Consider the following 22,696-nt stretch of genomic DNA (forward strand, 5'->3'; position numbering starts at 1 on the left):
ATTTGCAGAGTTATCTTTTTTTCAGCTAGAGCAAATTGACAAAGTTTGGTAACATGTTATAGGAGGGTTATAATGTACTAACGTTAATTTGATGAGACAGACTACACTTTGGACAAATTCAAAGTCTCCACATTGGACAATCAAAGATAGAGCAGCTGCTAATAAAGGCCAAAAGCAAGAGTCCAGCAACCATGACCTCGACGTGATTCGAACACGCAACCTTCTGATCTGGAGTCAGACGCGCTACCGTTGCGCCACGAGGTCCGAGGGGCTGTTTTGGCCAGCCTCATGGCCCAGAGAAGGCTTTGCATTTATCTCGTCGCGGTTGTAATGACAAATTGAGTCTGACAGTCAGGTTGCAGGCTCTGACATTTTCCGCATTTCAAGTCCCTGATTGTTGGTGTAAGTAAGATTCAAGAGTTACATTTCACATGTGAAGGAAACAATCTGTTACACTATACAGTGAAATAATGAACTCAGTGTCAGTCATTTGGTCAGTGATGAAATGTAAAGTTAGTTTGCAAAAAGCAAATGCTATATATAAGACTATGGACAAAGATTGGCAAAGGAGCTTTTGAGGTGCTTTTTATGTGAGTTATACATAGTCACATTTTTCAACTAGCCTGCATCCTTGAATACTGCTGTTGGACATGAAAAAGGGGATAACCTTCATAGTGGGCGTCGTGCAAAAAAGGCACATTAAACTATTGGAAAAAGCTTCAAGAAACTCCTGAGATTCGCCCTCTGAGCCAGCACAGAGACAAGAATTTTATTGAGGCCAGGTGTCGCAACTGTTCTAGGTTTAAAGCAGGTACATGAGCAGAGCCCGGATAGCTCAGTCGGTAGAGCATCAGACTTTTAATCTGAGGGTCCAGGGTTCAAGTCCCTGTTCGGGCATTAAAAAGCCAATGGTTGATTGATTCTTGGTGGTGGGATAATCCAAAGCTTGTTTGAATCTTCCCTTGATGTCAAAGTTCCATGAGATTTTTTTTCTTGCACAGAGTACGGGCTCTGACGTTTTCACATGCTTTCCAAGTCTTACCCATAAAATTAGCAAATTATGGTTTAGTCTCACTGTGGTAAGCATCCTTTATGGTGTTAATTTTGACCAACTAATGGCTCTGACAATAGTTGTCTTTGTTTGAACCCAAAAGATATTGCCATGATCCTCCCATGCAAATATCATTGGTTCAAACATACTTTGACTGTGACATTATTTGAGGTGTCACTGAAACTTGAATTGTGAATACATCTTAGTCACTATTTGCAGAGTTATCTTTTTTCAGCTAGAGCAAATTGACAAAGTTTGGTAACATGTTATAGGAGGGTTATAATGTACTAACGTTAATTTGATGAGACAGACTACACTTTGGACAAATTCAAAGTCTCCACATTGGACAATCAAAGATAGAGCAGCTGCTAATAAAGGCCAAAAGCAAGAGTCCAGTAACCATGACCTCGACGTGATTCGAACACGCAACCTTCTGATCTGGAGTCAGACGCGCTACCGTTGCGCCACGAGGTCCGAGGGGCTGTTTTGGCCAGCCTCATGGCCCAGAGAAGGCTTTGCATTTATCTCGTCGCGGTTGTAATGACAAATTGAGTCTGACGGTCAGGTTGCAGGCTCTGACATTTTCCGCATTTCAAGTCCCTGATTGTTGGTGTAAGTAAGATTCAAGAGTTACATTTCACATGTGAAGGAAACAATCTGTTACACTATACAGTGAAATAATGAACTCAGTGTCAGTCATTTGGTCAGTGATGAAATGTAAAGTTAGTTTGCAAAAAGCAAATGCTATATATAAGACTATGGACAAAGATTGGCAAAGGAGCTTTTGAGGTGCTTTTTATGTGAGTTATACATAGTCACATTTTTCAACTAGCCTGCATCCTTGAATACTGCTGTTGGACATGAAAAAGGGGATAACCTTCATAGTGGGCGTCGTGCAAAAAAGGCACATCAAACTATTGGAAAAAGCTTCAAGAAACTCCTGAGATTCGCCCTCTGAGCCAGCACAGAGACAAGAATTTTATTGAGGCCAGGTGTCGCAACTGTTCTAGGTTTAAAGCAGGTACATGAGCAGAGCCCGGATAGCTCAGTCGGTAGAGCATCAGACTTTTAATCTGAGGGTCCAGGGTTCAAATCCCTGTTCGGGTGTTAAAAATCCAATGGCTGACTGATTCTTGGTGATAGGATAATCCAAAGCTTGTTCGAATCTTCCCTTGATGTCAAATTTTCATGAGATTTTTTGTCTTGCACAGAGTACGGGCTCTGACGTTTTCACATGGTTTCCAAGTCTTACCCATACATTAGCAAATTATGGTTTAGTCTCACTGTGGTAAGCATCCTTTATGGTGTTAATTTTGACCAACCAATGGCTCTGACAATAGTTGCCTTTGTTTGAACCCAAAAGATATTGCCATGATCCTCCCATGCAAATATCATTGGTTTAAACATACTTTGACTGTGACATTATTTGAGGTGTCACTGAAACTTGAATTGTGAATACATCTTAGTCACTATTTGCAGAGTTATCTTTTTTTCAGCTAGAGCAAATTGACAAAGTTTGGTAACATGTTATAGAAGGGTTATAATGTACTAACGTTAATTTGATGAGACAGACTACACTTTGGACAAATTCAAAGTCTCCACATTGGACAATCAAAGATAGAGCAGCTGCTAATAAAGGCCAAAAGCAAGAGTCCAGCAACCATGACCTCGACGTGATTCGAACACGCAACCTTCTGATCTGGAGGCAGACGCGCTACCGTTGCGCCACGAGGTCCGAGGGGCTGTTTTGGCCAGCCTCATGGCCCAGAGAAGGCTTTGCATTTATCTCGTCGCGGTTGTAATGACAAATTGAGTCTGACGGTCAGGTTGCAGGCTCTGACATTTTCCGCATTTCAAGTCCCTGATTGTTGGTGTAAGTAAGATTCAAGAGTTACATTTCACATGTGAAGGAAACAATCTGTTACACTATACAGTGAAATAATGAACTCAGTGTCAGTCATTTGGTCAGTGATGAAATGTAAAGTTAGTTTGCAAAAAGCAAATGCTATATATAAGACTATGGACAAAGATTGGCAAAGGAGCTTTTGAGGTGCTTTTTATGTGAGTTATACATAGTCACATTTTTCAACTAGCCTGCATCCTTGAATACTGCTGTTGGACATGAAAAAGGGGATAACCTTCATAGTGGGCGTCGTGCAAAAAAGGCACATCAAACTATTGGAAAAAGCTTCAAGAAACTCCTGAGATTCGCCCTCTGAGCCAGCACAGAGACAAGAATTTTATTGAGGCCAGGTGTCGCAACTGTTCTAGGTTTAAAGCAGGTACATGAGCAGAGCCCGGATAGCTCAGTCGGTAGAGCATCAGACTTTTAATCTGAGGGTCCAGGGTTCAAGTCCCTGTTCGGGTGTTAAAAAGCCAATGGTTGATTGATTCTTGGTGGTGGGATAATCCAAAGCTTGTTTGAATCTTCCCTTGATGTCAAAGTTCCATGAGATTTTTTTTCTTGCACAGAGTACTGGCTCTGACGTTTTCACATGCTTTCCAAGTCTTACCCATAAAATTAGCAAATTATGTTTTAGTCTCACTGTGGTAAGCATCCTTTATGGTTTTAATTTTGACCAACCAATGGCTCTGACAATAGTTGTCTTTGTTTGAACCCAAAAGATATTGCCATGATCCTCCCATGCAAATATCATTGGTTCAAACATACTTTGACTGTGACATTATTTGAGGTGTCACTGAAACTTGAATTGAGAATACATCTTAGTCACTATTTGCAGAGTTATCTTTTTTTCAGCTAGAGCAAATTGACAAAGTTTGGTAACATGTTATAGGAGGGTTATAATGTACTAACGTTAATTTGATGAGACAGACTACACTTTGGACAAATTCAAAGTCTCCACATTGGACAATCAAAGATTGAGCAGCTGCTAATAAAGGCCAAAAGCAAGAGTCCAGCAACCATGACCTCGACGTGATTCGAACACGCAACCTTCTGATCTGGAGTCAGACGCGCTACCGTTGCGCCACGAGGTCCGAGGGGCTGTTTTGGCCAGCCTCATGGCCCAGAGAAGGCTTTGCATTTATCTCGTCGCGGTTGTAATGACAAATTGAGTCTGACGGTCAGGTTGCAGGCTCTGACATTTTCCGCATTTCAAGTCCCTGATTGTTGGTGTAAGTAAGATTCAAGAGTTACATTTCACATGTGAAGGAAACAATCTGTTACACTATACAGTGAAATAATGAACTCAGTGTCAGTCATTTGGTCAGTGATGAAATGTAAAGTTAGTTTGCAAAAAGCAAATGCTATATATAAGACTATGGACAAAGATTGGCAAAGGAGCTTTTGAGGTGCTTTTTATGTGAGTTATACATAGTCACATTTTTCAACTAGCCTGCATCCTTGAATACTGCTGTTGGACATGAAAAAGGGGATAACCTTCATAGTGGGCGTCGTGCAAAAAAGGCACATTAAACTATTGGAAAAAGCTTCAAGAAACTCCTGAGATTCGCCCTCTGAGCCAGCACAGAGACAAGAATTTTATTGAGGCCAGGTGTCGCAACTGTTCTAGGTTTAAAGCAGGTACATGAGCAGAGCCCGGATAGCTCAGTCGGTAGAGCATCAGACTTTTAATCTGAGGGTCCAGGGTTCAAGTCCCTGTTCGGGCGTTAAAAAGCCAATGGTTGATTGATTCTTGGTGGTGGGATAATCCAAAGCTTGTTTGAATCTTCCCTTGATGTCAAAGTTCCATGAGATTTTTTTTCTTGCACAGAGTACGGGCTCTGACGTTTTCACATGCTTTCCAAGTCTTACCCATAAAATTAGCAAATTATGGTTTAGTCTCACTGTGGTAAGCATCCTTTATGGTGTTAATTTTGACCAACCAATGGCTCTGACAATAGTTGTCTTTGTTTGAACCCAAAAGATATTGCCATGATCCTCCAATGCAAATATCATTGGTTCAAACATACTTTGACTGTGACATTATTTGAGGTGTCACTGAAACTTGAATTGTGAATACATCTTAGTCACTATTTGCAAAATTATCTTTTTTTCAGCTAGAGCAAATTGACAAAGTTTGGTAACATGTTATAGGAGGGTTATAATGTACTAACGTTAATTTGATGAGACAGACTACACATGGGACAAATTCAAAGTCTCCACATTGGACAATCAAAGATAGAGCAGCTGCTAATAAAGGCCAAAAGCAAGAGTCCAGCAACCATGACCTCGACGTGATTCGAACACGCAACCTTCTGATCTGGAGTCAGACGCGCTACCGTTGCGCCACGAGGTCCGAGGGGCTGTTTTGGCCAGCCTCATGGCCCAGAGAAGGCTTTGCATTTATCTCGTCGCGGTTGTAATGACAAATTGAGTCTGAAGGTCAGGTTGCAGGCTCTGACATTTTCCGCATTTCAAGTCCCTGATTGTTGGTGTAAGTAAGATTCAAGAGTTACATTTCACATGTGAAGGAAACAATCTGTTACACTATACAGTGAAATAATGAACTCAGTGTCAGTCATTTGGTCAGTGATGAAATGTAAAGTTAGTTTGCAAAAAGCAAATGCTATATATAAGACTATGGACAAAGATTGGCAAAGGAGCTTTTGAGGTGCTTTTTATGTGAGTTATACATAGTCACATTTTTCAACTAGCCTGCATCCTTGAATACTGCTGTTGGACATGAAAAAGGGGATAACCTTCATAGTGGGCGTCGTGCAAAAAAGGCACATCAAACTATTGGAAAAAGCTTCAAGAAACTCCTGAGATTCGCCCTCTGAGCCAGCACAGAGACAAGAATTTTATTGAGGCCAGGTGTCGCAACTGTTCTAGGTTTAAAGCAGGTACATGAGCAGAGCCCGGATAGCTCAGTCGGTAGAGCATCAGACTTTTAATCTGAGGGTCCAGGGTTCAAGTCCCTGTTCGGGTGTTAAAAAGCCAATGGTTGATTGATTCTTGGTGGTGGGATAATCCAAAGCTTGTTTGAATCTTCCCTTGATGTCAAAGTTCCATGAGATTTTTTTTCTTGCACAGAGTACTGGCTCTGACGTTTTCACATGCTTTCCAAGTCTTACCCATAAAATTAGCAAATTATGTTTTAGTCTCACTGTGGTAAGCATCCTTTATGGTTTTAATTTTGACCAACCAATGGCTCTGACAATAGTTGTCTTTGTTTGAACCCAAAAGATATTGCCATGATCCTCCCATGCAAATATCATTGGTTCAAACATACTTTGACTGTGACATTATTTGAGGTGTCACTGAAACTTGAATTGAGAATACATCTTAGTCACTATTTGCAGAGTTATCTTTTTTTCAGCTAGAGCAAATTGACAAAGTTTGGTAACATGTTATAGGAGGGTTATAATGTACTAACGTTAATTTGATGAGACAGACTACACTTTGGACAAATTCAAAGTCTCCACATTGGACAATCAAAGATTGAGCAGCTGCTAATAAAGGCCAAAAGCAAGAGTCCAGCAACCATGACCTCGACGTGATTCGAACACGCAACCTTCTGATCTGGAGTCAGACGCGCTACCGTTGCGCCACGAGGTCCGAGGGGCTGTTTTGGCCAGCCTCATGGCCCAGAGAAGGCTTTGCATTTATCTCGTCGCGGTTGTAATGACAAATTGAGTCTGACGGTCAGGTTGCAGGCTCTGACATTTTCCGCATTTCAAGTCCCTGATTGTTGGTGTAAGTAAGATTCAAGAGTTACATTTCACATGTGAAGGAAACAATCTGTTACACTATACAGTGAAATAATGAACTCAGTGTCAGTCATTTGGTCAGTGATGAAATGTAAAGTTAGTTTGCAAAAAGCAAATGCTATATATAAGACTATGGACAAAGATTGGCAAAGGAGCTTTTGAGGTGCTTTTTATGTGAGTTATACATAGTCACATTTTTCAACTAGCCTGCATCCTTGAATACTGCTGTTGGACATGAAAAAGGGGATAACCTTCATAGTGGGCGTCGTGCAAAAAAGGCACATTAAACTATTGGAAAAAGCTTCAAGAAACTCCTGAGATTCGCCCTCTGAGCCAGCACAGAGACAAGAATTTTATTGAGGCCAGGTGTCGCAACTGTTCTAGGTTTAAAGCAGGTACATGAGCAGAGCCCGGATAGCTCAGTCGGTAGAGCATCAGACTTTTAATCTGAGGGTCCAGGGTTCAAGTCCCTGTTCGGGCGTTAAAAAGCCAATGGTTGATTGATTCTTGGTGGTGGGATAATCCAAAGCTTGTTTGAATCTTCCCTTGATGTCAAAGTTCCATGAGATTTTTTTTCTTGCACAGAGTACGGGCTCTGACGTTTTCACATGCTTTCCAAGTCTTACCCATAAAATTAGCAAATTATGGTTTAGTCTCACTGTGGTAAGCATCCTTTATGGTGTTAATTTTGACCAACCAATGGCTCTGACAATAGTTGTCTTTGTTTGAACCCAAAAGATATTGCCATGATCCTCCAATGCAAATATCATTGGTTCAAACATACTTTGACTGTGACATTATTTGAGGTGTCACTGAAACTTGAATTGTGAATACATCTTAGTCACTATTTGCAAAATTATCTTTTTTTCAGCTAGAGCAAATTGACAAAGTTTGGTAACATGTTATAGGAGGGTTATAATGTACTAACGTTAATTTGATGAGACAGACTACACATGGGACAAATTCAAAGTCTCCACATTGGACAATCAAAGATAGAGCAGCTGCTAATAAAGGCCAAAAGCAAGAGTCCAGCAACCATGACCTCGACGTGATTCGAACACGCAACCTTCTGATCTGGAGTCAGACGCGCTACCGTTGCGCCACGAGGTCCGAGGGGCTGTTTTGGCCAGCCTCATGGCCCAGAGAAGGCTTTGCATTTATCTCGTCGCGGTTGTAATGACAAATTGAGTCTGAAGGTCAGGTTGCAGGCTCTGACATTTTCCGCATTTCAAGTCCCTGATTGTTGGTGTAAGTAAGATTCAAGAGTTACATTTCACATGTGAAGGAAACAATCTGTTACACTATACAGTGAAATAATGAACTCAGTGTCAGTCATTTGGTCAGTGATGAAATGTAAAGTTAGTTTGCAAAAAGCAAATGCTATATATAAGACTATGGACAAAGATTGGCAAAGGAGCTTTTGAGGTGCTTTTTATGTGAGTTATACATAGTCACATTTTTCAACTAGCCTGCATCCTTGAATACTGCTGTTGGACATGAAAAAGGGGATAACCTTCATAGTGGGCGTCGTGCAAAAAAGGCACATCAAACTATTGGAAAAAGCTTCAAGAAACTCCTGAGATTCGCCCTCTGAGCCAGCACAGAGACAAGAATTTTATTGAGGCCAGGTGTCGCAACTGTTCTAGGTTTAAAGCAGGTACATGAGCAGAGCCCGGATAGCTCAGTCGGTAGAGCATCAGACTTTTAATCTGAGGGTCCAGGGTTCAAGTCCCTGTTCGGGTGTTAAAAAGCCAATGGTTGATTGATTCTTGGTGGTGGGATAATCCAAAGCTTGTTTGAATCTTCCCTTGATGTCAAAGTTCCATGAGATTTTTTTTCTTGCACAGAGTACTGGCTCTGACGTTTTCACATGCTTTCCAAGTCTTACCCATAAAATTAGCAAATTATGTTTTAGTCTCACTGTGGTAAGCATCCTTTATGGTTTTAATTTTGACCAACCAATGGCTCTGACAATAGTTGTCTTTGTTTGAACCCAAAAGATATTGCCATGATCCTCCCATGCAAATATCATTGGTTCAAACATACTTTGACTGTGACATTATTTGAGGTGTCACTGAAACTTGAATTGTGAATACATCTTAGTCACTATTTGCAGAGTTATCTTTTTTTCAGCTAGAGCAAATTGACAAAGTTTGGTAACATGTTATAGGAGGGTTATAATGTACTAACGTTAATTTGATGAGACAGACTACACTTTGGACAAATTCAAAGTCTCCACATTGGACAATCAAAGATTGAGCAGCTGCTAATAAAGGCCAAAAGCAAGAGTCCAGCAACCATGACCTCGACGTGATTCGAACACGCAACCTTCTGATCTGGAGTCAGACGCGCTACCGTTGCGCCACGAGGTCCGAGGGGCTGTTTTGGCCAGCCTCATGGCCCAGAGAAGGCTTTGCATTTATCTCGTCGCGGTTGTAATGACAAATTGAGTCTGACGGTCAGGTTGCAGGCTCTGACATTTTCCGCATTTCAAGTCCCTGATTGTTGGTGTAAGTAAGATTCAAGAGTTACATTTCACATGTGAAGGAAACAATCTGTTACACTATACAGTGAAATAATGAACTCAGTGTCAGTCATTTGGTCAGTGATGAAATGTAAAGTTAGTTTGCAAAAAGCAAATGCTATATATAAGACTATGGACAAAGATTGGCAAAGGAGCTTTTGAGGTGCTTTTTATGTGAGTTATACATAGTCACATTTTTCAACTAGCCTGCATCCTTGAATACTGCTGTTGGACATGAAAAAGGGGATAACCTTCATAGTGGGCGTCGTGCAAAAAAGGCACATCAAACTATTGGAAAAAGCTTCAAGAAACTCCTGAGATTCGCCCTCTGAGCCAGCACAGAGACAAGAATTTTATTGAGGCCAGGTGTCGCAACTGTTCTAGGTTTAAAGCAGGTACATGAGCAGAGCCCGGATAGCTCAGTCGGTAGAGCATCAGACTTTTAATCTGAGGGTCCAGGGTTCAAGTCCCTGTTCGGGCATTAAAAAGCCAATGGTTGATTGATTCTTGGTGGTGGGATAATCCAAAGCTTGTTTGAATCTTCCCTTGATGTCAAAGTTCCATGAGATTTTTTTTCTTGCACAGAGTACGGGCTCTGACGTTTTCACATGCTTTCCAAGTCTTACCCATAAAATTAGCAAATTATGGTTTAGTCTCACTGTGGTAAGCATCCTTTATGGTGTTAATTTTGACCAACCAATGGCTCTGACAATAGTTGTCTTTGTTTGAACCCAAAAGATATTGCCATGATCCTCCCATGCAAATATCATTGGTTCAAACATACTTTGACTGTGACATTATTTGAGGTGTCACTGAAACTTGAATTGTGAATACATCTTAGTCACTATTTGCAGAGTTATCTTTTTTTCAGCTAGAGCAAATTGACAAAGTTTGGTAACATGTTATAGGAGGGTTATAATGTACTAATGTTAATTTGATGAGACAGACTACACTTTGGACAAATTCAAAGTCTCCACATTGGACAATCAAAGATAGAGCAGCTGCTAATAAAGGCCAAAAGCAAGAGTCCAGCAACCATGACCTCGACGTGATTCGAACACGCAACCTTCTGATCTGGAGTCAGACGCGCTACCGTTGCGCCACGAGGTCCGAGCGGCTGTTTTGACCAGCCTCATGGCCCAGAGAAGGCTTTTCATTTATCTCGTCGCTGTTGTAATGACAAATTGAGTCTGACGGTCAGGTTGCAGGTTCTGACATTTTCCGCATTGGAAGTCCCTGATTGTTGGTGGAAGTAAGATTCAGGAGTTACATTTCATATGTAAAGGAAACAATCTGTTACACTATACAGTGAAATAATGAACTCAGTGTCAGTCATTTGGTCAGTGATGAAATGTAAAGTTAGTTTGCAAAAAGCAAATGCTATATATAAGACTATGGACAAAGATTGGCAAAGGAGCTTTTGAGGTGCTTTTTATGTGAGTTATACATAGTCACATTTTTCAACTAGCCTGCATCCTTGAATACTGCTGTTGGACATAAAAAAGGGGATAACCTTCATAGTGGGCGTCGTGCAAAAACGGCACATTAAACTATTGGAAAAAGCTTCAAGAAACTCCTGAGATTCGCCCTCTGAGCCAGCACAGAGACAAGAATTTTATTGAGGCCAGGTGTCGCAACTGTTCTAGGTTTAAAGCAGGTACATGAGCAGAGCCCGGATAGCTCAGTCGGTAGAGCATCAGACTTTTAATCTGAGCGTCCAGGGTTTAAGTCCCTGTTCGGGCGTTAAAAAGCCAATGGTTGACTGATTCTTGGCGGTGGGATAATCCAAAGCTTGTTTAAGTCTTCCCTTCATGTCAAAGTTCCATGAGATTTTTTTTCTTGCACAGAGTACGGGCTCTGACGTTTTCACATGCTTTCCAAGTCTTACCCATAAAATTAGCAAATTATGGTTTAGTCTCACTGTGGTAAGCATCCTTTATGGTGTTAATTTTGACCCGCCAATGGCTCTGACAATAGTTGTCTTTGTTTGAACCCAAAAGATATTGCCATGATCCTCCCATGCAAATATCATTGGTTCAAACATACTTTGACTGTGACATTATTTGAGGTGTCACTGAAACTTGAATTGTGAATACATCTTAGTCACTATTTGCAGAGTTATCTTTTTTTCAGCTAGAGCAAATTGACAAAGTTTGGTAACATGTTATAGGAGGGTTATAATGTACTAACGTTAATTTGATGAGACAGACTACACTTTGGACAAATTCAAAGTCTCCACATTGGACAATCAAAGATTGAGCAGCTGCTAATAAAGGCCAAAAGCAAGAGTCCAGCAACCATGACCTCGACGTGATTCGAACACGCAACCTTCTGATCTGGAGTCAGACGCGCTACCGTTGCGCCACGAGGTCCGAGGGGCTGTTTTGGCCAGCCTCATGGCCCAGAGAAGGCTTTGCATTTATCTCGTCGCGGTTGTAATGACAAATTGAGTCTGACGGTCAGGTTGCAGGCTCTGACATTTTCCGCATTTCAAGTCCCTGATTGTTGGTGTAAGTAAGATTCAAGAGTTACATTTCACATGTGAAGGAAACAATCTGTTACACTATACAGTGAAATAATGAACTCAGTGTCAGTCATTTGGTCAGTGATGAAATGTAAAGTTAGTTTGCAAAAAGCAAATGCTATATATAAGACTATGGACAAAGATTGGCAAAGGAGCTTTTGAGGTGCTTTTTATGTGAGTTATACATAGTCACATTTTTCAACTAGCCTGCATCCTTGAATACTGCTGTTGGACATGAAAAAGGGGATAACCTTCATAGTGGGCGTCGTGCAAAAAAGGCACATCAAACTATTGGAAAAAGCTTCAAGAAACTCCTGAGATTCGCCCTCTGAGCCAGCACAGAGACAAGAATTTTATTGAGGCCAGGTGTCGCAACTGTTCTAGGTTTAAAGCAGGTATATGAGCAGAGCCCGGATAGCTCAGTCGGTAGAGCATCAGACTTTTAATCTGAGGGTCCAGGGTTCAAGTCCCTGTTCGGGCATTAAAAAGCCAATGGTTGATTGATTCTTGGTGGTGGGATAATCCAAAGCTTGTTTGAATCTTCCCTTGATGTCAAAGTTCCATGAGATTTTTTTTCTTGCACAGAGTACGGGCTCTGACGTTTTCACATGCTTTCCAAGTCTTACCCATAAAATTAGCAAATTATGGTTTAGTCTCACTGTGGTAAGCATCCTTTATGGTGTTAATTTTGACCAACCAATGGCTCTGACAATAGTTGTCTTTGTTTGAACCCAAAAGATATTGCCATGATCCTCCAATGCAAATATCATTGGTTCAAACATACTTTGACTGTGACATTATTTGAGGTGTCACTGAAACTTGAATTGTGAATACATCTTAGTCACTATTTGCAAAATTATCTTTTTTTCAGCTAGAGCAAATTGACAAAGTTTGGTAACATGTTATAGGAGGGTTATAATGTACTAACGTTAATTTGATGAGACAGACTACACTTGGGACAAATTCAAAGTCTCCACATTGGACAATCAAAGATAGAGCAGCTGCTAATAAAGGCCAAAAGCAAGAGTCCAGCAACCATGACCTCGACGTGATTCGAACACGCAACCTTCTGATCTGGAGTCAGACGCGCTACCGTTGCGCCACGAGGTCCGAGGGGCTGTTTTGGCCAGCCTCATGGCCCAGAGAAGGCTTTGCATTTATCTCGTCGCGGTTGTAATGACAAATTGAGTCTGACGGTCAGGTTGCAGGCTCTGACATTTTCCGCATTTCAAGTCCCTGATTGTTGGTGTAAGTAAGATTCAAGAGTTACATTTCACATGTGAAGGAAACAATCTGTTACACTATACAGTGAAATAATGAACTCAGTGTCAGTCATTTGGTCAGTGATGAAATGTAAAGTTAGTTTGCAAAAAGCAAATGCTATATATAAGACTATGGACAAAGATTGGCAAAGGAGCTTTTGAGGTGCTTTTTATGTGAGTTATACATAGTCACATTTTTCAACTAGCCTGCATCCTTGAATACTGCTGTTGGACATGAAAAAGGGGATAACCTTCATAGTGGGCGTCGTGCAAAAAAGGCACATCAAACTATTGGAAAAAGCTTCAAGAAACTCCTGAGATTCGCCCTCTGAGCCAGCACAGAGACAAGAATTTTATTGAGGCCAGGTGTCGCAACTGTTCTAGGTTTAAAGCAGGTACATGAGCAGAGCCCGGATAGCTCAGTCGGTAGAGCATCAGACTTTTAATCTGAGGGTCCAGGGTTCAAGTCCCTGTTCGGGCATTAAAAAGCCAATGGTTGATTGATTCTTGGTGGTGGGATAATCCAAAGCTTGTTTGAATCTTCCCTTGATGTCAAAGTTCCATGAGATTTTTTTTCTTGCACAGAGTACGGGCTCTGACGTTTTCACATGCTTTCCAAGTCTTACCCATAAAATTAGCAAATTATGGTTTAGTCTCACTGTGGTAAGCATCCTTTATGGTGTTAATTTTGACCAACCAATGGCTCTGACAATAGTTGTCTTTGTTTGAACCCAAAAGATATTGCCATGATCCTCCCATGCAAATATCATTGGTTCAAACATACTTTGACTGTGACATTATTTGAGGTGTCACTGAAACTTGAATTGTGAATACATCTTAGTCACTATTTGCAGAGTTATCTTTTTTCAGCTAGAGCAAATTGACAAAGTTTGGTAACATGTTATAGGAGGGTTATAATGTACTAACGTTAATTTGATGAGACAGACTACACTTTGGACAAATTCAAAGTCTCCACATTGGACAATCAAAGATAGAGCAGCTGCTAATAAAGGCCAAAAGCAAGAGTCCAGCAACCATGACCTCGACGTGATTCGAACACGCAACCTTCTGATCTGGAGTCAGACGCGCTACCGTTGCGCCACGAGGTCCGAGGGGCTGTTTTGGCCAGCCTCATGGCCCAGAGAAGGCTTTGCATTTATCTCGTCGCGGTTGTAATGACAAATTGAGTCTGACGGTCAGGTTGCAGGCTCTGACATTTTCCGCATTTCAAGTCCCTGATTGTTGGTGTAAGTAAGATTCAAGAGTTACATTTCACATGTGAAGGAAACAATCTGTTACACTATACAGTGAAATAATGAACTCAGTGTCAGTCATTTGGTCAGTGATGAAATGTAAAGTTAGTTTGCAAAAAGCAAATGCTATATATAAGACTATGGACAAAGATTGGCAAAGGAGCTTTTGAGGTGCTTTTTATGTGAGTTATACATTGTCACATTTTTCAACTAGCCTGCATCCTTGAATACTGCTGTTGGACATGAAAAAGGGGATAACCTTCATAGTGGGCGTCGTGCAAAATAGGCACATCAAACTATTGGAAAAAGCTTCAAGAAACTCCTGAGATTCGCCCTCTGAGCCAGCACAGAGACAAGAATTTTATTGAGGCCAGGTGTCGCAACTGTTCTAGGTTTAAAGCAGGTACATGAGCAGAGCCCGGATAGCTCAGTCGGTAGAGCATCAGACTTTTAATCTGAGGGTCCAGGGTTCAAGTCCCTGTTCGGGCATTAAAAAGCCAATGGTTGATTGATTCTTGGTGGTGGGATAATCCAAAGCTTGTTTGAATCTTCCCTTGATGTCAAAGTTCCATGAGATTTTTTTTCTTGCACAGAGTACGGGCTCTGACGTTTTCACATGCTTTCCAAGTCTTACCCATAAAATTAGCAAATTATGGTTTAGTCTCACTGTGGTAAGCATCCTTTATGGTGTTAATTTTGACCAACCAATGGCTCTGACAATAGTTGTCTTTGTTTGAACCCAAAAGATATTGCCATGATCCTCCCATGCAAATATCATTGGTTCAAACATACTTTGACTGTGACATTATTTGAGGTGTCACTGAAACTTGAATTGTGAATACATCTTAGTCACTATTTGCAGAGTTATCTTTTTTTCAGCTAGAGCAAATTGACAAAGTTTGGTAACATGTTATAGGAGGGTTATAATGTACTAATGTTAATTTGATGAGACAGACTACACTTTGGACAAATTCAAAGTCTCCACATTGGACAATCAAAGATAGAGCAGCTGCTAATAAAGGCCAAAAGCAAGAGTCCAGCAACCATGACCTCGACGTGATTCGAACACGCAACCTTCTGATCTGGAGTCAGACGCGCTACCGTTGCGCCACGAGGTCCGAGCGGCTGTTTTGACCAGCCTCATGGCCCAGAGAAGGCTTTTCATTTATCTCGTCGCTGTTGTAATGACAAATTGAGTCTGACGGTCAGGTTGCAGGTTCTGACATTTTCCGCATTGGAAGTCCCTGATTGTTGGTGGAAGTAAGATTCAGGAGTTACATTTCATATGTAAAGGAAACAATCTGTTACACTATACAGTGAAATAATGAACTCAGTGTCAGTCATTTGGTCAGTGATGAAATGTAAAGTTAGTTTGCAAAAAGCAAATGCTATATATAAGACTATGGACAAAGATTGGCAAAGGAGCTTTTGAGGTGCTTTTTATGTGAGTTATACATAGTCACATTTTTCAACTAGCCTGCATCCTTGAATACTGCTGTTGGACATAAAAAAGGGGATAACCTTCATAGTGGGCGTCGTGCAAAAACGGCACATTAAACTATTGGAAAAAGCTTCAAGAAACTCCTGAGATTCGCCCTCTGAGCCAGCACAGAGACAAGAATTTTATTGAGGCCAGGTGTCGCAACTGTTCTAGGTTTAAAGCAGGTACAAGAGCAGAGCCCGGATAGCTCAGTCGGTAGAGCATCAGACTTTTAATCTGAGGGTCCAGGGTTTAAGTCCCTGTTCGGGCGTTAAAAAGCCAATGGTTGACTGATTCTTGGCGGTGGGATAATCCAAAGCTTGTTTAAGTCTTCCCTTCATGTCAAAGTTCCATGAGATTTTTTTTCTTGCACAGAGTACGGGCTCTGACGTTTTCACATGCTTTCCAAGTCTTACCCATAAAATTAGCAAATTATGGTTTAGTCTCACTGTGGTAAGCATCCTTTATGGTGTTAATTTTGACCCGCCAATGGCTCTGACAATAGTTGTCTTTGTTTGAACCCAAAAGATATTGCCATGATCCTCTTATGCAAATATCATTGGTTCAAACATACTTTGACTGTGACATTATTTGAGGTGTCACTGAAACTTGAATTGTGAATACATATTAGTCACTATTTGCAGAGTTATCTTTTTTTCAGCTAGAGCAAATTGACAAAGTTTGGTAACATGTTATAGGAGGGTTATAATGTACTAACGTTAATGTGATGAGACAGACTAAACTTTGGACAAATTCAAAGTCTCCACATTGGACAATCAAAGATAGAGCAGCTGCTAATAAAGGCCAAAAGCAAGAGTCCAGCAACCATGACCTCGACGTGATTCGAACACGCAACCTTCTGATCTGGAGTCAGACGCGCTACCGTTGCGCCACGAGGTCCGAGGGGCTGTTTTGGCCAGCCTCATGGCCCAGAGAAGGCTTTGCATTTATCTCGTCGCGGTTGTAATGACAAATTGAGTCTGACGGTCAGGTTGCAGGCTCTAGAGCAGCTGCTAATAAAGCCCAAAAAGCAAGAGTCCAGCAACAATCACCGCGACATGATTCGAAGTAGCAACCCTTGGATAAGAAGTCAGATGTACTGCCGATGCGCCACGAGATCTGAGCTGCTTGAGATATAAAAGTGTAAGTGGATGAAATGGTTTCTCTGCGGCACTAAATGGTGAATTGCAGGCTTTGCTCTGACCCTCTTGAAGCTTGATAGTATTTGTTAGCAATGGAAATAACAGTGATTTTAAACAAACTACGAGCCATCCATTGAGTTAAACAGTTCCGAGATAGTAAAATACAGAGCTCTACAGCATAGGGGTTTTTTTGCGCAATGGATAGCGCATTGGCCTTTTAGTCTCAGCGGTAGAGCTATTCAAAGGTTGTCGGTTCAAGTCCCACCAGAGTTGTTGGGCTTTTCCACTTGTCTTGATTGTAACTTTAATTTTACACCAGGTAGATTTAAGAGCCATATCGCATGTGACATTTCCGTGCTTCTCGTACTAACCCGGAATGCTTTGTTGGACAGGGTTTTTAAAACAATCTCCTCTTGTTCCACATGGTTCTACTCATTTGACCAAAACATTGCTGTAGCAATACAACATGCATGGGTCCAAGAGCAAATGATCTAGGTCAGCTGAAGACAACTTAGGACATTGGTGCCTAATGTTGGTTAGTTGCAGCTCCGCTTTGTTATTACTGTTAATTGTGGTACTATGGCCATACAAACTGTTATTAATTAACAGTTTGTACAATTAAAATCAGGTAAATTGTGTACAACTGCACTGTGATTTCAACACAAAACGTTAGAGGCCTTTTTACTCAATGAGCAAACTGTTTGTGGTGGTACAATGCCCTAGCAATCTCAGATTCCGAGGTTTGTAATAACATGGATATACCTTAGAGTCAGATTGGACAGTAAATTGGTACAGCAGTTGGTCTAAATCAGGTAAAAAATATTTTTACACACAAAAAAAAAAAAAACAACAGCCAACAGGACCTTTTTTGTATTATATTCTCAGAGCAGTGGTTCCTAGGCTTCGGCCAGGTCGCCTCGTTAGTGCAGTAGAAAGCGCGTCAGTCTCATAATCTGACGTTTTTGAATACGATCCTCACACGAGTCAAGTCTTTTTTAAATCTTCATCACTGCTAGTGGTTCTACAGGCAGACAAACCGCAACAAAAATCAAGTAAAACAGCTACAAGTGTTTAATCTCATCGGCACGAACCATTATATACTGCTTGTGTTGATTCAACTGGCAGGCACTGGCAGATTCCGAGTTCTTGATTACAAGGGGTTTCTCTTACAACCAAAGCGCACAGTCCAGTGGTTCAGCAATTGTTGTACAAAAGATTGAAAAAATCTCGTATATAAAACAAATATACATTCATGGGTCCATGAGCAAACAATCGAGATCAATTGCTCCTACCACTAAGGACAGTGGTGCCCAATGTTTGTTAGTTGCTGCACTGCTTTGTTTTTGCTGGAAGAGTAGGACCCTCAGAGTAATTGCTATCAACAGTTGTGTGTTGCATGCTAATTTCAGCAGAATTTTAGTGGTTTGTTGAGACTATGATCAGATATTAGACAGAACGCTTTCACTGCTATGGCATGGCTATTGTTTGTTGATATGTATCTTAACTATATTTGAATTTGATCATATTTTCTGCTGAGGACCTTAGCAAGTCTCAAATTAATGGTAGTACTAGCCTTAAGACAATAATCAAATTTATGCTTCTGCATTATTAGCTGTTAGCTCGAATGTCCATGCAATTTTTTTTCCCCTAAATCTAAGAGCGAAGAATTTCCATTCAATAGCTGGCTGAGCATTTGCCATTCGGCAGCAAGGCACTGTGGCTTAGTTGGTTAAAGTGCTTATCTAGTAAACAGGAGGTCCTGGTTTTGAATCTCAACAGTGCCTGATGCAGTTCTCCTTTGCTGGTTGAGTGCCTTCCAGCTTTTTCTTTATGACTTGAGATATAACATTGCAAGTGGATAAGATGGTTTCTCTGGGGCACTGAATGGTGAATTGCAGGCCTTGCTCTGACCTTTTTAAAAGCTTGATAGTATTTGTTTTTGTTCTGATTTCTCCTCTGCTTTCACACCAGCTTCACTTTGTGATTTTGCTCAGGTGAAAAACATCTGCTGAAATGTCAGATTCTTCTTTAACTCTTCTACTTTCTGTATATTCTGCTCTGCATTCAGGTTTTTCAGCTTCTTCTGATGTTTTGTCTCGTAATTCCGTCTTAGATTCAATTTCTTAATTACAGCCCCATTCGCTCCACTAATAAGACACACGGGTTTACCGCCAGTGTCAGTAAACATCTACTCAGAATCCTATCGGTTTTGAAAGGCTCTGTTTTCAGAATCCACTTTTCTCTTTGCCATTGTGAGGGGCTTCACAATAACTTTACAATAGGGTTAAATACATCAACAGAAGCTCGACTTGATTGACGCTGGAATGTTCCCAGGTGTTCGGTAAGGCAGATGAAGCCCAGCATTATGGGATCTGTAGTTTGTGTTATCAGTGCTTCATATCGCCGGGACATTAATAACAATAATAATAGATGTATATAAAATCATCTTGCAGGCCAGATATAATTGTACGTCAGGCCGGATTTGACACTGAGTTTGACACCCCTGATCTATTTGAAGACACTGATCATGTTAATGATTTCTCACAATAATGATCAACAATGATTTCATAAGGTAAGAACCCGGCATATTTTCTAAAAATAGCTGTCACCACGTTGGTGACCACTGATGTAGAATATATAATAAATTAAATTTGTATAATAATGAAATGATATATGCATAAATTAAATATACAAACATTAAAAAACAAGCATTTGAACGTAGTAAAGCCGCAATAAATCACGTTTGAGAACAGATTAGTTACTGTAGTAGACAAATGCTATAAAAAGAGAACAAAACGGAGAAACGCAGCAAGTTAACAGACTTAATGAAAATAAAAAAAATATGCATTGGTGTACAAATGCTGTTATTTAATGCTTTTAGATTTAGTGCTTGTTCGCACCGTTTTAATTAAATCATCCCGATGTCGTGATCGAGTCGATTGCGCAACCTGATGCTCACGAGTCAAGACAGAACAGATCCAGTACGACTGTCCAGAATTTACAAACGATTTACACAATAACACTTCAATAAACTACACCATTGTCACATGATGAGGATGACGACATTCGCTGACAACCAATTCCATTATCGATTATTATAAATTTTATTGATTAGTTGTTGTAGCTCTAATAATAAATAATTAACTCAGTATTTCAAAGAGAATAAAAACCCATAAAGTTTGGAAACTCACTGTTCCAGCAGTCGTACAGTCGCTCTATTGAATTATATTGCTGTAGTTATATTTGTATTTATATTTAAGGCTGCAGCTTTAGATTATTTTAGTAATCGAGTTTTCGACCCATTAGTCCATCAATTAATCGAGTAATCGGATAAGAAGCATTTTTTTCTTTATTAATAAGCGACACTAAATATACAAGAGAAAATAAGGCGGGTCTCTTAAAATAAACAAGTAATATGTTTCCTTTTTAGAAAAATTACAAATTTTATTTCTGAAATTGCAGTCTGTGAAAACTAAACCCATTTAGTGCATTTAATCACATTACATCTAAATGCAAATAGAAATATATAAATAAAAAATCATAAATAATGCTCAAGCATTTGGATGAGTCTTCGATATTCAGTGAAATTTTGCCAAGATATTTCAATATCAAACACGCAGCAGAAGACTTGAACATTATCCAAGCAAACTGTAGAATCAAACAGAGTCAGCATGTTAATTAGTTTTCTCTCATGTTCTTTCAGAATCAACTCAGTATCAGTATCAACTCAACAAGTCTCCCCTGCATGGGCTCAGTTAGTGGGATTTAAACCCACGCCTCCAGAGGAGACTGCGACCTGAACGCAGCGCTCGGCCATCCTGCCAGCAAGGGCTTCATGCCTCTTGCCTTGGTGACCATGTCTAGGTCATATGGTGAACATGCAAATGTAGAAGACGTATTTCGTTCGTGGTTTAATTATCTACGTGGATAACTTTTAATAGTTCTGCTTCAGTGTTAAAGAGCTGTGTTCTGGTGGAACAATCTGTGGGGAATTTGTAAGAAACTAAGATCACAAATGTAGTAGGCATGATTTTAACATGGCGCAGGGAGACCCCAACGGATTTTAGGTCCGCCACCTTATCCTTTCAGCCTTGATTATGGAAGGTTTTCCATGACCCCTGCACATCCATCAATGAGTCAACTGGTGCTTGCCTGCATCAAAAGGAAACCAAGGGAAATCTTTCTGTTTGGTGCACAAAGTAGGCAGGTCATTTGAATCCAGCATTTGTCCTTTTCACCCATGTACTCATCACATGCAGATAGTGAAGTAATAGGATTTGGAAATAGGTTTATACTTTTCCCCACTCTGAAGTGATACTCATCCTTATATGTGATCTCAATCTATGTCCACCTCTCTGCTAATCACATGCGAGCACGACATTCTTACCCCTATTCCCAATGAAAAGGGGCTCATATAAAATTATGTGGCATTTAGTAAATGTATGATTATAAATGACTTTGGCCTAACTGTCCTTAGGCTAGCTGAAAATGTGCATATAGAAAGATGTTGAACACAGAATTCGGATAACTTAACGGCATTATGTGTTCAGATTTCCATTGAGGAATGTGACTGAGGTATTAAACAAGTAACAGTTAGCAGAGGATGGTTTCGATCCATCGACCTCTGGGTTATGGGCCCAGCACACTTCCGCTGCGCCACTCTGCTCACTGCAAGCAGCCAAGACGGGACTCACATCTTGTGGCAAAGAGTGGCTCGGATCTACTCTATTAGGTTCCAAACGGTGCTGGAAAACCCAGTGGGATTCTTGTCAATATCAGATGAAGTTTCAACTGAATCTGAATTACAATGTAAAGGATTCAGTCAGAGACCATGCTCAGCTATCATGATAACAAAACAAGTGTTCAAGCCAGTGATCTCAAATGAAACCTAGACTTTTGCTTTGGTGACCATGTGTAGGCCAAATAATGAACACGCAAAAGTCATGGATGTATTTTGTTGCCGTTTTAATTATCTATGGGGTTGACTTCAAAACGTGCTGCTGCAGTGTTAAAGTGCTGTGTTCCTGCATTTCTTCTCTTCAACCATGTACTGACCACATGCAGATCTTGAAGTGAAAGGATTTTGAAATAGGTTTTACTGTTCTTCACTCTGAAGCGATACTCATCCTTATCTGTGATCTTAATCGATGTCCACCTCTCTGCTAATCACATTTAAGCAAGTCAAGTCAAGAGGCTTTTATTGTAATTTCTACTATACACAGTGGTACACAGTACACAGTAAAAACCAGACAACGTTCCTCCGGAACCCTGGTGTTACACTAAACAACAACATAGAGCTACAACACAACACAAGCTACATAAAGTGCATCGAGTGCAACCAAGTGCAAACAGTGCAGACAAAAAACAGTACAGACAGACAGTGCAGACAGACAACACAAGACAACATAAAACCCAATATAGCGCCGACCAGTAAACCTACTGAATAGTTTGATTATACAGTACTGTGCGAGGAGAACTGGATAAACTATTTCCGAGAGTGAATATAAACAGAACAATGTAGTGCAAAAAACAGCAGCAGTCAAGAGGTGCAAAAGACAGCATGTAAACAGTGTAATATAATACAGTCAAAGGTGCAAAAAACAGCATGTAAACAGTATAATACAGTGAAAGATGCTAAAAACAGCAGTTAAAGAGTGTAGTCCGGTCAAGTATAAATAATAATAAATAAATAGTGGTGGAATGAATTGAGATGATTAATGAGTGTGTGAAGTCCAGGTTGTACAGTTCGGTAACACACATTTAAGTGTGTGTGTGTGTGTGTGTGTG

The 22,696-nt window shown here is 40.5% G+C and overlaps 1 protein-coding gene across 1 annotated transcript in view; it reads left to right on the forward strand.

Moving 5' to 3' along the window:
- Window positions 1-22,473, forward strand: part of ints6 (integrator complex subunit 6) — a 358,666-nt gene extending 336,193 nt beyond the window's left edge. The window contains exon 17 of the mRNA XM_083537722.1: window positions 22,087-22,473. Coding sequence (XP_083393848.1) covers window positions 22,087-22,356 — 270 coding nt within the window. The 3' untranslated portion in view covers window positions 22,357-22,473. The remainder of the gene's footprint in view (window positions 1-22,086) is intronic.
- The last annotated feature ends 223 nt before the right edge of the window (window positions 22,474-22,696 follow it).

This window comes from Silurus aristotelis (genome assembly GCF_946808225.1).
Source record: "Silurus aristotelis genome assembly, chromosome: 3".
NCBI lineage: Eukaryota > Metazoa > Chordata > Actinopteri > Siluriformes > Siluridae > Silurus > Silurus aristotelis.